The 14,083-nt window shown below is 40.7% G+C and overlaps 1 protein-coding gene across 1 annotated transcript; it reads right to left on the bottom strand.

The window, feature by feature from the left end:
* Positions 1–331: 331 nt before the first annotated feature.
* On the bottom strand, positions 332–12,745 carry FAS (Fas cell surface death receptor). Its single transcript, XM_064662845.1, has 9 exons — positions 12,480–12,745; positions 6,670–6,823; positions 5,990–6,124; positions 3,897–4,005; positions 3,339–3,403; positions 2,899–2,976; positions 2,682–2,755; positions 2,164–2,188; positions 332–1,360 (listed from the first exon to the last, which is right to left on the bottom strand). The coding sequence occupies exons 1-9, from the start codon at positions 12,507–12,509 to the stop codon at positions 924–926; spliced, it is 1,107 nt and encodes a 368-aa protein (XP_064518915.1). The 5' UTR covers positions 12,510–12,745; the 3' UTR covers positions 332–923.
* Positions 12,746–14,083: the final 1,338 nt, after the last annotated feature.

Genomic DNA, 14,083 nt, shown 5'->3' with positions numbered 1-14,083 from the left:
CCGAGTCCTCTGCGCTTTGGGATGGAAGAAAGTTGAGGTGGATTTCTTACGAGAGTGATCTCCTTTTTTGTGATTCACTAGCCTCAGTAAAAGAAAACCTAAATGTGACATCTCTATGTCACATTTTCTATTTATCTTTTCTGTAAGAAAAACAGAAGTCATGCATTATGCAGATTTTTTTTTATGACAAAGATGTTTTCATTGTACCAGTTTCTGCATTAGAAAAGCTTCATACCTTCTGCAGGTTGCCTTCCAAAAGTCATAGTTCTGTTGTGCTGCTTCAGCTCCTATTTCTTTGAAGGGTTTTAACATTAGAAGAGGCTTACAAACATTGCAGAGAACAACATAAATAATAATTTTTACTTAGAATTGGGAGCTTTTGAATAGAAAACTTGCACATATATACAGACACATATACCACACACAAACAGAGGTGCTTTTATACAAGGTAGACATCCCATCTGCAACAGCATAGAATCTACACAGCAACACCTATTCCAAATTAATCGGGGTATAATAGGTAATTTTTTTTCAAGTATTCTTCATGATACACTTTGTAGACTCATAACACCCAAGTTCTCACTTTGAGAAATACAACATCCCACAGTTTTAATGTAAGCAAAGCATTACATTGATTAAGTAATGCAGAACCATACATGTAAACAACACTTGTTCTTCAAATCATGACTACTTTTTTCTTCTTGTAGAGAATCCTATAGCTGCAGTCTTATATTGTACCTTTTAGTGAATGAGTCATAAAACTTTTTCCAGTTCTTACTAACCAAAAAAAGCTAAAACTTTTTTTAAAGTAAAGATATTGTTACAAAAATTGTTTCTATAGTAACTTCCTTGAGTCAATTAGAACAGCCAATGAAAATGCTGTTTTAAAGCTTTGTTACTTATATTATTAGAAAAATACTAATTTAATTAGAAATAATACTCTGTGCTGTCTCTTCCGAACTACCAGCATATGTTTTACATTGCTCAGCACTATCATTGTAAGAATTTCTACCTTCCTGAGTGCAGGTTTTGCTTTGCTCAGTGTCACCATTATAAGACTGTCTCCCTTCCTGACAGCTGGAAACAGCTGCCTTCAGTTTTTCCTCGATTTTATCAGCTGCAGCACACATTTTTAACTGTCTCAGACTGCTTACTAGGGTTCCATAGGCTCCTTTTATCCCATGACGTTGATACCAGGTTCGAAACAGCCTTATCTTCTGTTCAGATGTATCACCAGGACAATCCCGAATAACTTGATCTATGGCAGGTTCTGGTACATGGTGATGACGAACAAATGTCAGGACTTCTGGGAATGTCATCTCCTCCACAATACCAGCAATATGGCTGCTCAGGTCAGCATCTAGGAACATAAAACAAAATTAATGCACTTGCCACTTGTATCTTACTGGGTTTTATCACCTGCACTCAGAGTTGATACTTCTCCTATCCAAACCAGATTAAATTTCAGGTATTCATGATTCAGTATGTTTTATATGTAATTTTTTACAATACATAGCAGGTCTGCCTTTCCATGTTCCTACCAAATGCTACGTATTGCAGAGAGTTAGGGTTGCATCCACATTGCTTTATACCACTTAGAATATCATTTCCCTCTGTAACCTATTCTGTCTTTATTACTGAAGTCTGGTCACCCCTCAGGTACTTGTTTTTCTCAAAACACTGTTGGGAGAGGTCCTGGAACAGGACAGGTCTCTCGCTGTGATACAGTTTTGGAGCTTATGTTCTTTTCCTATTGTGTATTACTACTGTGGATAATGTAGGTTTGTGATTCTGCAATCCCACTGTTGTGTGTGGGACTACTCCCTTACCATAATTATCCGTGATTCTAGAAATGCAGCTTGCTTTCTCCTACTGTTTCTGTCCATGTCCCCATGCAGAACTGAAATTCACCTGTTGACAATGAGTAATTGCTTCCTATACCACAGACATTCCTCCTGAGGCAAAACTTTTATGATACCACTAAATGCCTTAATGAGCACAATATGAGCTGGTATTTCTCTAGTAAGTGTTCACTGTTGTGCTAGAATGACAGGTCTGGACAGCAGCAGTCTACACAAAAATACTCTTTTTTTTTAGCATAGGATTTACATATCTGTATCTCTTTTTTTCCTACTGAATTTTGAGAAATTACTCGTCTCTTACCTGTGTCTATGAGAGGTACATTCTCCTAAAAAGAGACAGAAGAGAGAAATGAGTAGAAACACGTTTTGTAAAACACCAACCTTGTATAAAAGGATAAATACAATTCATGACACTTCTTTAATTTTCTTTTTGTTTTCTCCATGATTCCTCCATTTTATTTGTGAGGGAATCAGATCAGACAGACAGACCTCTTTTGACTTGAGTAAGCCTGGGGAATCACCTCACAATTGCTATTGCCTAAAATTATGCATGAGGGCAGATACCCTGGGTCAGTGGAGGCCTGATGATTTATCAAGTTTTGATCTTGGTCATGTAACTTAGGAAGCATGCCAACAAATCCTGAAGGAATTATAATGGGTTTCTCTTACTTCTCCCAAAAAAGTCCTCCTGGTGAAATTTACTTCATTAATGTCATAGAAGGGAGGCAATTGGAAATTGGGGATTTCCAATGTAATTGAAATGGAACAGAGTTCCTTGCATAAAGCTGAGGTTTTTGTGATCTACACAACAATACTTACATAAGAAGGCTCTGCTTTGAACACTACTTCACTTAGGTTCTCTTTAGTTGTAAGACTCTTCTGTTTTTTCTTCCCTGAAACAAAAAAAAAGGGCATTTTTAAAATCAAGGACAATATATCTACCCATTAGACTCCAAGAATATAAAATTACATCTGAGTAAGCAGATTAATATTTTATTGAGAGTATGATGGGAATAAGAAATAGGGAATCACTTACACCAGAATATTGCTCCAGCTATTGCTAGTAGTCCTGGCACAGCTAGCAAAGCAATGGGCCACAATGGCATTCCCGTTTCTGTTGTAACATTGGAAAATTTACATGAAAGTTAATTCAAGAAATGCAATACAGCAACACACTCTAAGTTTTAAACAAGACTGTGTCAGATTTGAGAAGCCTTCCTGTTGTTTCCTAATGGCAAAAGCTACCTTTTAGTTAAAGACTAAGTTAATCATGAGTTGCCTCTGAAAAGGATTAATAACTCCTACATCTGCACCATGAGCAAGGGAAAATCATACTCCAGAGGTCAGTACAGGGCCCAGGAGGTATCATGCCCTTAGCTGTCATGATTCACTACAGACCAGTGTGTAGAAACTACAATTGCAATAGCCTCTCAAAATACAGCAGATGCTAGACCTTGCTTGGTTTTAAAATGGTACCTTTTATTCCACACACAGTGTTTGAAGTTGAAGTACATTGTTTTTCAATCACGCCACTTTCACATCTGCGGAAAACATGAACAAAAATTATTATGTTTTTTTTTTCTCTTTATAAACTGTCAAAAGAGCAAATCACTATCTTCTAACACTTTATCAGCTAAATATTTCATATATCAAGGTCTTGGAGTTTGGAAATTAAAATGAAAGGTATGAAAATAGCATGGAAAAGTGGGGGAGTGGGAAAAGGTGTGCAATTATTTTCTGAATGTAACAGTAGGGCACACAAGGGCAATAGGAAAGCTCAGATATTTTATTATGTGTTTTGAAAAGTATATACAGTCTTGGTGGACATATAAGTTTTTCTGCATGCCTTTGGAAAACCTCCATGGATGCAAATTGAGCTGACTGAACTACATCATCTCACATGCAAAGGAAAACTAGTATGCTTTCCCTTAGGTTATAGATTACCTTAGCCTCTGTCTTGAAACTAGCTGGAAAAAACTGTGATAACATATGATATTAACAATTTCATATGTAGTGATGAAGGCATAAACTTACACTTTACATTCAGTGCACTCCGTACATGCTACAGAATCGCAAAAATGGTTCTTTACACAGGCACATTTCGTGTCCTCTTCTGGGGTACAGTTCTTTACAACCTCCAAACCTAAAATAAATTTCTCAAAGTGTATTAGTTTGAAAAAGCAGGCTTGTTCTCACAAGATCTTGTCCTCAGACTTACGTGCTGTTAGCTCTACCACTGCTGGCACTGGCGAGGCTTAACTTTAGAACGCATATACACAGCTTTTATGAGGAGCCGGGCTGCCGGAGCCTTGGGAATTCGGAGCTGTCAGAGAGACCTCTGCTGGCCGAGAGCTCAGAAAACTGATCACACGATAAAGTTCCTGCCAGAAGAGAACTCATTCGGCACTGCTAAATCCCAACTTCTTTTTCCCATTCAGAAGGAATGGGAAGGAAGACAGAAGGAAACTCAGAAAAAACACAAAGCCCATCTCCTCACTTAATGTTGAAGATGGGTTCTTTACTCTCCCTTACAAACAACAAATTTTATCTTTTCTTGAGGACCTCCAGTGATGAGGAATTCCACTCTCTCTTTTTAGCTAACATAGTCTTGAGAAATATTCTGCGTAAGTATCAAAACAAATGAATTAATTTTCTCCTATCCTCAGTGTATATGATAATGCCATCTCCATGTATGAAAAAATATTTCTGCATTAAAAATTAATGTAAGTATCTACCTACCATGAAAGCTATTTTCTTAGGCATATAAAAACATAAAAAAATTAATTACTACAATCAGTGCCGGGCTATAATGGGAAACCACGTTATATTTCAAAATTTGATGAAGCTCTATTGTGAAACAAGCGCTGAAGCAACTCATGAAAATAGCAAACATGAATGATCCTATATCCTTCATGTGGTAATTTTCATCTTGCCTAAGGTTTTCTACTGACTTTTCTTCAGCAACATTTTTGTCCATGGAATAATGTGACTAGCTATCCCATTACCTTTTTCCTCCCTTCAGTTTAAATCCCTTCAGTCCTTTGTGGCACTGTACAAAATACTGAATTGCTTAGCTCTAGTCAGCTTCATCACCCATGCAAAAATGCTTATTTATAGTAGCAAATGAGAGGAAAATTTTCTGTCCATATTGGGGTCTTACAAGAAGAGGAGAGCACTGGAGTTGATATTCCAGCAGGTGATCTGAGTACAACCATACTGGAGTTAAGAGCTGTCTCTCCTCTCGCTTAAACTTGATTTGGGGTATGAGGAATGAAGAATTATCATTTCCTAAATCTCAATATACTAGATCTACAGGACACCTGGTAGAATTGGTAGGAGATAAGTTTAATGGATTTGAAAAAAAAATAATCGGTGATGAGTATTTATGCAACAGGAAGTGAATTTCTGGAACCTTGGGTCACCCAGCAGTTTCATGCACAAAGGGCTCATAAACAGACACTAAAATGACTAGGTAGGAATAGATCTTCTAATGTCCTTTCCCACAATTGTGGATGCTGATAGACTTTGCAGGGAACAGACCACAGAAAGTGGAAAATGTTTGTGTTATTTCTAAATAGCACCTCTTGCCTCCACTGCTGAATGCAGAATACTGTGGTAGGTGGGCCACTGGTCTGACCCAGTAGGGCATGCCTGTTAGTCTCATAGTTTGACCCTATGTCCCACACAGCATCTTGAATGTATAAATGACAACAATCTATCAGCTCTAGCAATTTTAAATAATATAAGTAATTACATGGAAGACTACAAAACAAACCATTGGGAATTCTTCCATCATTGCTTCTTACACCCCCTTTTTTAAATAGAGAGTGAAAAAGAGGAAGAGCTTCTCTTCCTGGCCTCTAACCAGTTTGTATAGCTTCTGCTTTGCAAGGACTTTGGCTTAGCAAAGGCAGATATAAGGATAAATAATGGACCAACTATTCTTCTTCCTACTTTGTGCTTGATGAACGGGAACTGGAGGATAAACATTACTTTCTTAGAAATCATTTATGTTCTACCACTGAAAGTTTTGAATCTGCATGCTACCCACTATTCAGGGATTGTGGAGACTTTTCAGTGAAATCCTGTATCAGAGTCATTACGAGTTGCCATTTCTACAGACATACCAAATACGCTGTCGCATGAAGAGCATCTACTACACTCATTCAAATCATTGGGGTGATCTGTGTACTCCTTTCCACTTTCACACTGAGCACAGTGTTTGCTAATATCTGTTGGGCAGGTGATATTTTTAACAAAACCTGTAGAGAAAGAAAAACAAGAATATGGACAGAAGTCACCAGCTATAAGACTTTCATCAGAATTTTATTTTTATTCCCTAATACTTTTTCATTCCAAATATGGAGTCTATATTCTTCATGCATATGTATATGCACTTCAGGAATGCAGAATATGTAAGATCTGATTACTCCCCTTTTTCTTCAATTTAAGATTGAAGGAGAAGACACCAAACAAAATTGGAACAACCATGAATATATGGAATCTTGTAGGCAAAAACATGTGTTTTCACTTTTTTAACCTCTTTCAAGTATGCATAATTCCTTGCTCTTTTGTAACAAGCATGGTATGTGACAACTACTATCTATAGTGAGAAGTTATTGGTGCACTGAGCTCAAGAAATACTTTTGAAGTGGCTGATGTCCTGTAACAAAGAAAGATACAGCTAGAATGAAGCACTGCATCTAGGAAACCACCTCATGCCACTTATCCCAGCACAAAGCAATTGTCCATGCTATGGTTTCTGCTGTTAATGACTTATCAAATATAATCTTACAATGATACTCACCACTTTTACATTTCTTACAACACTGACCATCTAAATTGTATTCATCCTGGTTACAATTAATGTCCCTCCTGGCAATGATCCTTCTGTTGTAGTCTATGTGTGTTAGAGCTTCAGTATCATTTTTGCACTGTGCTTCAATAATTAAGACAGCCACCTAGAAGAGAAGAACAGCAAATTAGACAAAAAGCTATCAAGGACTGTAGGTGTGTTTTAATACTAGCAGTCACATCAGAAGTGTTACTCTATAGCTAAACATATTGACATGCACCTACTTATCAAAACTGTTCACTACTTTAGAAGATTTAATGGACAATGAGAACACATACTAGACTGAAAGCCATGAACCCTACCTCTACAGCACTCTCCTGTCAAATTAATTTACAACTGATCAATTTCTCTGAATTTCTTCGAATGTAATGTCAAGTTCAATTGCACAGTGCTTGGGCTTTTTTGTTTGTTTGCATTTTTTTTCTGTTACTAGTCAGTAGGAGCTTTATTAGTAGTCCATTAATAGCTTTACTAATAGTCCATATCATTTTCCATTATAATAATAAAGCACTGTCAAACCATTCCTTTTTTTTCTTTTCTTTTTTTTTTTTTTTTGTCTATTTCGGAGCAAGATGGGAAAATGAAAAGGATAAATCTGCTATAGTTTGCCTTTGTCTCAGCAATAGTTTCTGGGGAATTCTGTATATACTCTGCATGCACTAAATATGAGATATCTATATAATGGAGCTATGTACTGCTTGCATGCTGACCATTACTTTAGTTAGATGCAGAAAACTCTTTATGTTAACTTGCTGAAAAATGGATTTGGATATCAAACTGGGCTCTCAAGTGAAGCAAGTATTCTCTGTTGCATAACTGATGTAATCAACATGATCATTGTCTTCTAACTTCTAGAAGCATCCATTTCTTTTGATCCTCTATCTATTCAGAGATGGGAAGGTGGGAAGCATTTTATTTCCTTGGCAGCCATCTGTTTAAAAATGTATATAATATTAGTTACTAGGCTGAAATTAAGAAGACCTTTCTTTGCACCTGGAGGAGAAGCTTGGGTATCTGTGGGTATAGATGCTCAGCCCATCACTTCCTCTGATCAATGCACTCTCTTCCTTTGCTGTCAAAGCTTTCACAGAGCTCTTTTCTGAATCCCAGTGTAATGCTTTTAAAATTTGAAGTCAATGTAAGGGCTTAACAGAAGCTTTCAAATGGATGTGTCAAATTAGTGTGATTTGTTTTCCTTTTGCCTGGGAGAACTGTCTTACTAAATACTGGGTAAGAAAGTCCAATTAAAAAATAATTACTCAAATGTAGTCAGGGATGTTCAACCTTTCTAGTTTGGCTTTCCCTAGAGCAGTATGAAGAAAATGTCCAGAGAGTCATGCAGAAAATGGGATATAATGAAAGAAAGAAACATCTTTCTAAATTACTAATATCAGCAAAACTTAGCGATTTTTTTGGTGTGTTTACCAAATGCCTGCAAATACGGTCTGTGCAGAGACACATCTTCCCTCACATGAACAAACCTCTCTGCCTCTTGCTACAGTGTCATAAATTTTTAGATAGAAGCCCTTCACTCTTGCTCACGGAGATGAACTTCCTGGTACACTTACAAGAAGTGGGGGTCACTTCTCAGAATCTGACACTTAAGCAGCACCAAACACCTACATTGGTTCTGCTGGCAGAGACATCTTACAACGCTGTTCTGCAGAAGGAATAATAATAAAACTGTGGAGATATTTTTCAAAGCAACACCCTAATTTTTTTCAAACATTTCTTCTCCTTTTCTCACCCGCTTAATGGCAATCCACTTTCTATATAAAAATTTTGGTGTTTCTTATAGGAAAAAAAAAGAGTCAATAGTCATTTCGCTTCCTGTACACACCTTAGTTGCTTTTTTTGTTGTCACTGAGCAGTAACACTAATATCAGAAAGGAAGCACTTAGGGGCTTTTATACAGGCAGGGATGATAGGTGCTTTCTTGTGATCTGTACACTCAAGCAGCAGCTGTATGTTCTCAGCCTAAAATGACTCACAGAGGCTCTCTTTTAACTTTCTCATCTTAACCTAAAAAAAAAGAAAAGTAGTTTTCATATCTAAACTGAAGACTTAGATTGAACTAAGCAGTCAATGGGAAGAAGATCAATCAGTCAGGGACACCTAACCTTAACAGAATCCATAAAAATTATCACATGAGCCCAAATTTTCTGGTTTCTTTCCATTTGCATTGCCCAGGCAATGAAGAGAGTTTTCTACTTGCTCCCTCTCCTTCATTCCAACTGAGTCCTCCAAAATGCTTTCACCAACAGCTATTTGCTAAGGAGACTTATAAAACCTGTTTTCATCTGCATTCCGAGGGCAGAGTGACAAGAACTTTAGTTTCTTTGAATATTCATGTCATTTGGGGATTTTCATGCCTCCAATTCTTCCTTTATCAGAGTATTCTTCATAACCTGTCAACCTACTTCAACTGAAAAACTTCTGCAGACATAGTTTATAGGCATGTAATCCCATCTTTCAAAGTGTGTGAATGTGTAATTTGCATACAAGACTTTTTAAAATTTTGCAATGTTAACCCTGAGAAAAAAAATTGTCTCTGCTTTCTCCTGTTACCTTTACAATACATTTTATTTTTAGCAAACCACTTCTCTCATTTCTAATCCATAGATGCCAGTGAATGAGAAGGATGCCTTCAGAACTTGGTGGTCTTTTTTTTCCACTACACATTTGTTACATGGAGTAAGATGCACGAGCTCATCAGGGGTTTTCTAAGTGTTAAAAAAAGGGGGAGGGGGGATTTTTCTTGCTTTTTTTTTTTTCCTAGTGGAAGTTGGGTTGCTAGAGTTAGCTCCATCTTAATACACTTTTCTCTGTAATTAATCTCCATTGTATTAACTCTTTCAGGATAGCTTTTTCAAAGAATAATTTCACTCAAAGAGTAATGTTAAGAGGATTCTCTACTCCAATTCTTTCACTATGACATGTAATTTTTGCCTCCAAAATCTCCAGTATCACTTTCCCTCCAACACTTTTTTTTTCTGCCACCAAGGTTGCAGTTCATAGTTAGCACCAAAATAACCTCTAAAAATAGTACTGCACATTCTAAAATCTTTTATGGGAAGGACAAAAAGAAACCAGTTCCATTTTCTGGAGCCCAGCAATGGGAGTTGGTATTTTTCCACCACTAGAAGCATCCTGAGCTTCTTAAATTTTGAAAAGGCACGTGTTCAGTGCCTGTGAAAGCAAGAAGCCTCAGCTATTGTCCAGATTCTTAAAATAGTCACTGTCCAAATTCAATTAATTATTATTTCACATCTCAGCTGACTCACGTGCAAATTACAGCAATACACTGGGGCTGGGAGTTGTATGGTTTGTTATTTTGTTGGGTTTTGGTTTTTAATTTTGTTTTTCAGGAGTACTGTACTAATGAACACCTAGTAAATACAATTTGGAAGAGCTGGAATAATATTAACAGCTCTCATCTCACTTTGATGTTGTGGTTAAGGATGAATAAGAGCTGGACAGCATAGAACTTTAGCAACTCTTTCCTTTTTTGCTTTTGTAAACAATAAGGTTTTCTTATTGTGACTTTCTCTTTGTTCAGTGAGTTACCGCAAAGATAAAGGCCGTTAGCTGTGAGAACATGCCCAGACATGTTTCCAGAACTGGGGCCCTTATACTTTTCACTTGAATCTTGGGTCATCCCAACCCATTTTATGGCTGTTTATGCGTGTACATGTAAATGTGTGTATTAGTTTCCTGTGAAATGAGAAAAGAAGGATCAGCACTGTAATGTAAGAGTCCTGTTTTCAAGTGTGTGTCCTTCTGAATTTCCAAAAAACTGCCTGCTCTGTAGTCATATCAGATAAAAAATATTCTAGATAAAATATTTAGATAACACTTCACTCTCTTCAGAGTTCTTTTAGTTCTGTTCTTTTAGAGTGTCTCGGTAGTTTTGTGGCTCTTTTTACAACTTAGAGTTCTCTTAGAGAGAACTTAGATGTTTTCTAACTACACAGACCGTTGCTATTTTTGTGTCACTATCCCTGTGACTTCAGTGCAGCACAGAGCTCCTTGCAAAACTGAGGTCTCATTCAACAAACCGCTTTCATGTTCTGGTTTAACCAAAACAACATTCCAAACCCTGACCAGGTTTACTGATTTATAAGTAGTGGAACAAGATGCTAATTAAAAAAAAAAAAATTAAAATAGAAAGTATTTAGGAGTGTTATGGTCTTTCTAAGGGGTACTGAAATATTGAAACAATTCGAAAATAAGAATATAAATTACATATTCTCTGGGAGCAGTGAGATAAGATAGAAAGTACTTTTAACCTTAATACATATTCTGAATAGTTCCAACACAGCAAGCCAGACTGATATTTCTGCCAGTGGTTTGCTGCTCCTGTAGAGGAACAGATAGTACACCCTTCTGTCAGCAGATGAAAATCCTTCTTTGTATTTAACTATGCTCTGGTGATTTGTGTAGGGGCATGGATAGAACTCTCTGAAATGCTTTAGATAGTTTATTACCTGTTATATAGTAAATCAGATCAGAATTTGAGTGGTTTATATGTTAAGACTTGATTTTAACCCAACAAACCGCAAACAAACTGCATTTGCTAGCAATGTAACCACACTGTGAAGAGACTTCAAATGTCAGCTCCAGTGAATTGTCTCTGAAACAGGTGAAAATTGGGGTTGGGGAAGCAATGTGTACTGCATCCACACTTCCAAGTAGTGGGAGGCTCTGCTATGCAGCAGGGCTCACTGTCACCTGCCTCATCCCCACTATCCCATGTCTGGGCTCTGGGAGCAGGACTGCCTGGGGGCGGCTCTAGCAGAGCCCAGGCTGAGTCAGGGCATCCAAGTGTCCCTAGGTCTCCTGCCCTCGAGCTTGCTGCCACTACAGCTCTTTGGCCTAAGGCACCTGTATTAGTGCAGATCCCTGGGCTGGGCACCAACACACCACCTAACCTTTCCTGTTGGCAGCAGCCCTTCAAAATGGGTGTTTACCAATGAGAGTGAGACACGAGACCAAAGCTCTGAAGCTGCTGGGACACATACTGTGCGCACAGGGATGATTCAGGCAAGACGGGAAGGCCCTGCCCCACTGCTTCCAGTAAATGCTGCACACCATGCCGCCAGGCTTGGACTATTCCTCTAGCTTTTCCTGGGTCACTGTCATAGTGGTTCAGACTCCTCCCGCACGGGTATTTGCTTTTATGTTGCTTTACCGAATCGCTGTGTTGCGGATGCCCTAAGGCGCAGTGCAAGACAGCTCCCCCACTAACGTGGTTTCAGCGCGGGCAGGTGCCGGGTCTCACCGTGCTGGCGGTGCGAGATGCTCAACCTGCCGTCCAGCGTCTCCGGACAGCACCGGTAGCTGCGGAGCGAGGCCAGCCACAGCTGTCCCTGCGCCCCCCACCTCCAGCACACGACCCGGTGTCCCTGACAGCGCCCCGCATCCATACTCCTTTTCTTCCGTCCGCTTTTCCACAACACCCACTTCCCTTCGCCCTGCACTCTCAGAAGTGGCTGTAACATCATAAAGTGCCTAAACTCGAAAGTGGGGGGTTTTCTTTTTCCCTTTTAAAACATCGCCTAAACGAGTTAGCTGGAATTTCGGGAAGAAGCCTGTCGCTGCCGGCGGCGATCGGCACCCGGGCAGCGCTTGTCGCCCGGCTGTGCCGAGTCCCCGCCCGGCCCCGCAGCCCCCGCCCGGGCTGGTCCCGCCGCCCGCGGCCGAGCAGCCCGGCCTGACACCGCCCGCCGCCCGGCCCGCTGCCCCCCCGGGCGGACACTTACGAGGAGCAGGGGAAGGAGCCCCCGGGCCATCCCGCCGCTGCCCGGCGCTGCCCCGCACCTTCCGGCAGAGCACAGTCCGCACCTCCCGGCACGGCAGGCGGTCCTGCTCACGGGGCTCCTCCCATATGCTGGCAAACAGCGCCCGGCCCATCCCTGGCGCGGGGCTGGGCGGCGCGGAGGGGCGGGCAGCCGTATTGGGGAGCGCTGCCGCTCCCCCGCAGGTGCCCGGCGCGGTGAACCGGCCCCGGGCAGGGTCCCCTCCGCCGGGTGAGCCCGCGGGCACGGCCCGGCACAGCCCCGCGGTCACAGAGAGCGAGGGCACGGCGGCTGTCCGGAGCTCCGCGGGGATCGCGGCTCTTCGTCAGACACACCCACTCGGCAGCCTGTGAATGCCAAGCACAGCCCCGAGGTCACGAAGCCAACGGACTTTGGGCTGGGAATGAGGAATTTACTTCATGTCCTAGCTGCTGGGCGAAGCCATGTCCTCCCCACCGAGGGCAGAAACTCCGCTTTTGTAGTATTGACAAGGACAGGCTTGGGGTAGGGAGTCCCGAATCAGTAGGAGTGGAGCAGTCTCAGAACAGGCTAAACTCACTGCAGCAGAAGATACTGCCCTTTGCTGTCGCGTTGAAAGGATTGCTCAAGCCTGTGACGTTTTGTAGCTTTTTAGTCACTTGTGTTTTTCGTGCAAGCTTTCAGTGTTTTGAAATGCTGGTAGTCTGGCCTCCTTTGTAGAGTTAGAAATAACGTGAGGGTGTGAGTTATCGATATGTGTTTTGATCTTTCAGGTTTTGACATGATGCTGTTGCCTTGGGAAGACATGGTTGCAATCGAGCTGGTGTTTTCATTTTAAACACCATTTTTCAGTGGTTTATGACTCAGATTTTCAGAAACTCTTCAGCTTTTTTGCTAGTATGGGTCTTAGCTGCCATACAGATAAGCTGGGTTCATAACATCACCAAAAAATAGCTGCTGTTTTAAATATTTCGGGCTTTCTAACCACTTCCGGATAAACTGAAATGTACTGCTGACACATTTTTAGAGATGCTGCCTTTGGAATATCCTTGAACAATCAACTTTTTGCTTTCCCAATGGCAGTATGGAATATAAGGAATGAGAGGCACCTCTCTTGGGTGTAGCACCTGGGTTACATGTGTGTAGTTCTTACTGGGCAAACCCAAATCGGTGTGTACTTGAGGCTGCTACTTTTAGCGGAAGTTTATGTGCGAGTAGGGGTGGAGTAGGCACTGCAAGCAACTTTGTCCGGATCTGGATGGTTGCTGCAGCAGAAAGCTTGGTAAAATTATTTCCAAATTCATCACTCAGGGGATTGTGTTTTGTCCTAAAAGCAAAACTGTATGTGCCTGGGCCCTCAGCAGGCATTGCTTAGCGTTGGGTAACACCTCGATGTGTCCCTTGCCCCAGTTATCCAAAATCTTCTGCTAATGTAGCTAATGTTTCTTAGGTGCGTGTGGTTTGCACTCCTCCCTGCCCTCCCCGGGGGTGTGATGACTGTGTGCCTGTAGCTGTTTTGCGGTGGAGTGTTTTTGTCTTGATAGGGAGCTTTGAGAGAAATTTTAGAAGCCACCACATTCATGTCAAAA

Source organism: Pseudopipra pipra, chromosome 8, assembly GCF_036250125.1.
Source record: "Pseudopipra pipra isolate bDixPip1 chromosome 8, bDixPip1.hap1, whole genome shotgun sequence".
In the NCBI taxonomy this organism is placed as follows: Eukaryota; Metazoa; Chordata; class Aves; order Passeriformes; family Pipridae; genus Pseudopipra; species Pseudopipra pipra.
Note: the sequence above shows the minus strand (reverse complement) of the source record. Positions and strands in the feature narration are given on the sequence as shown.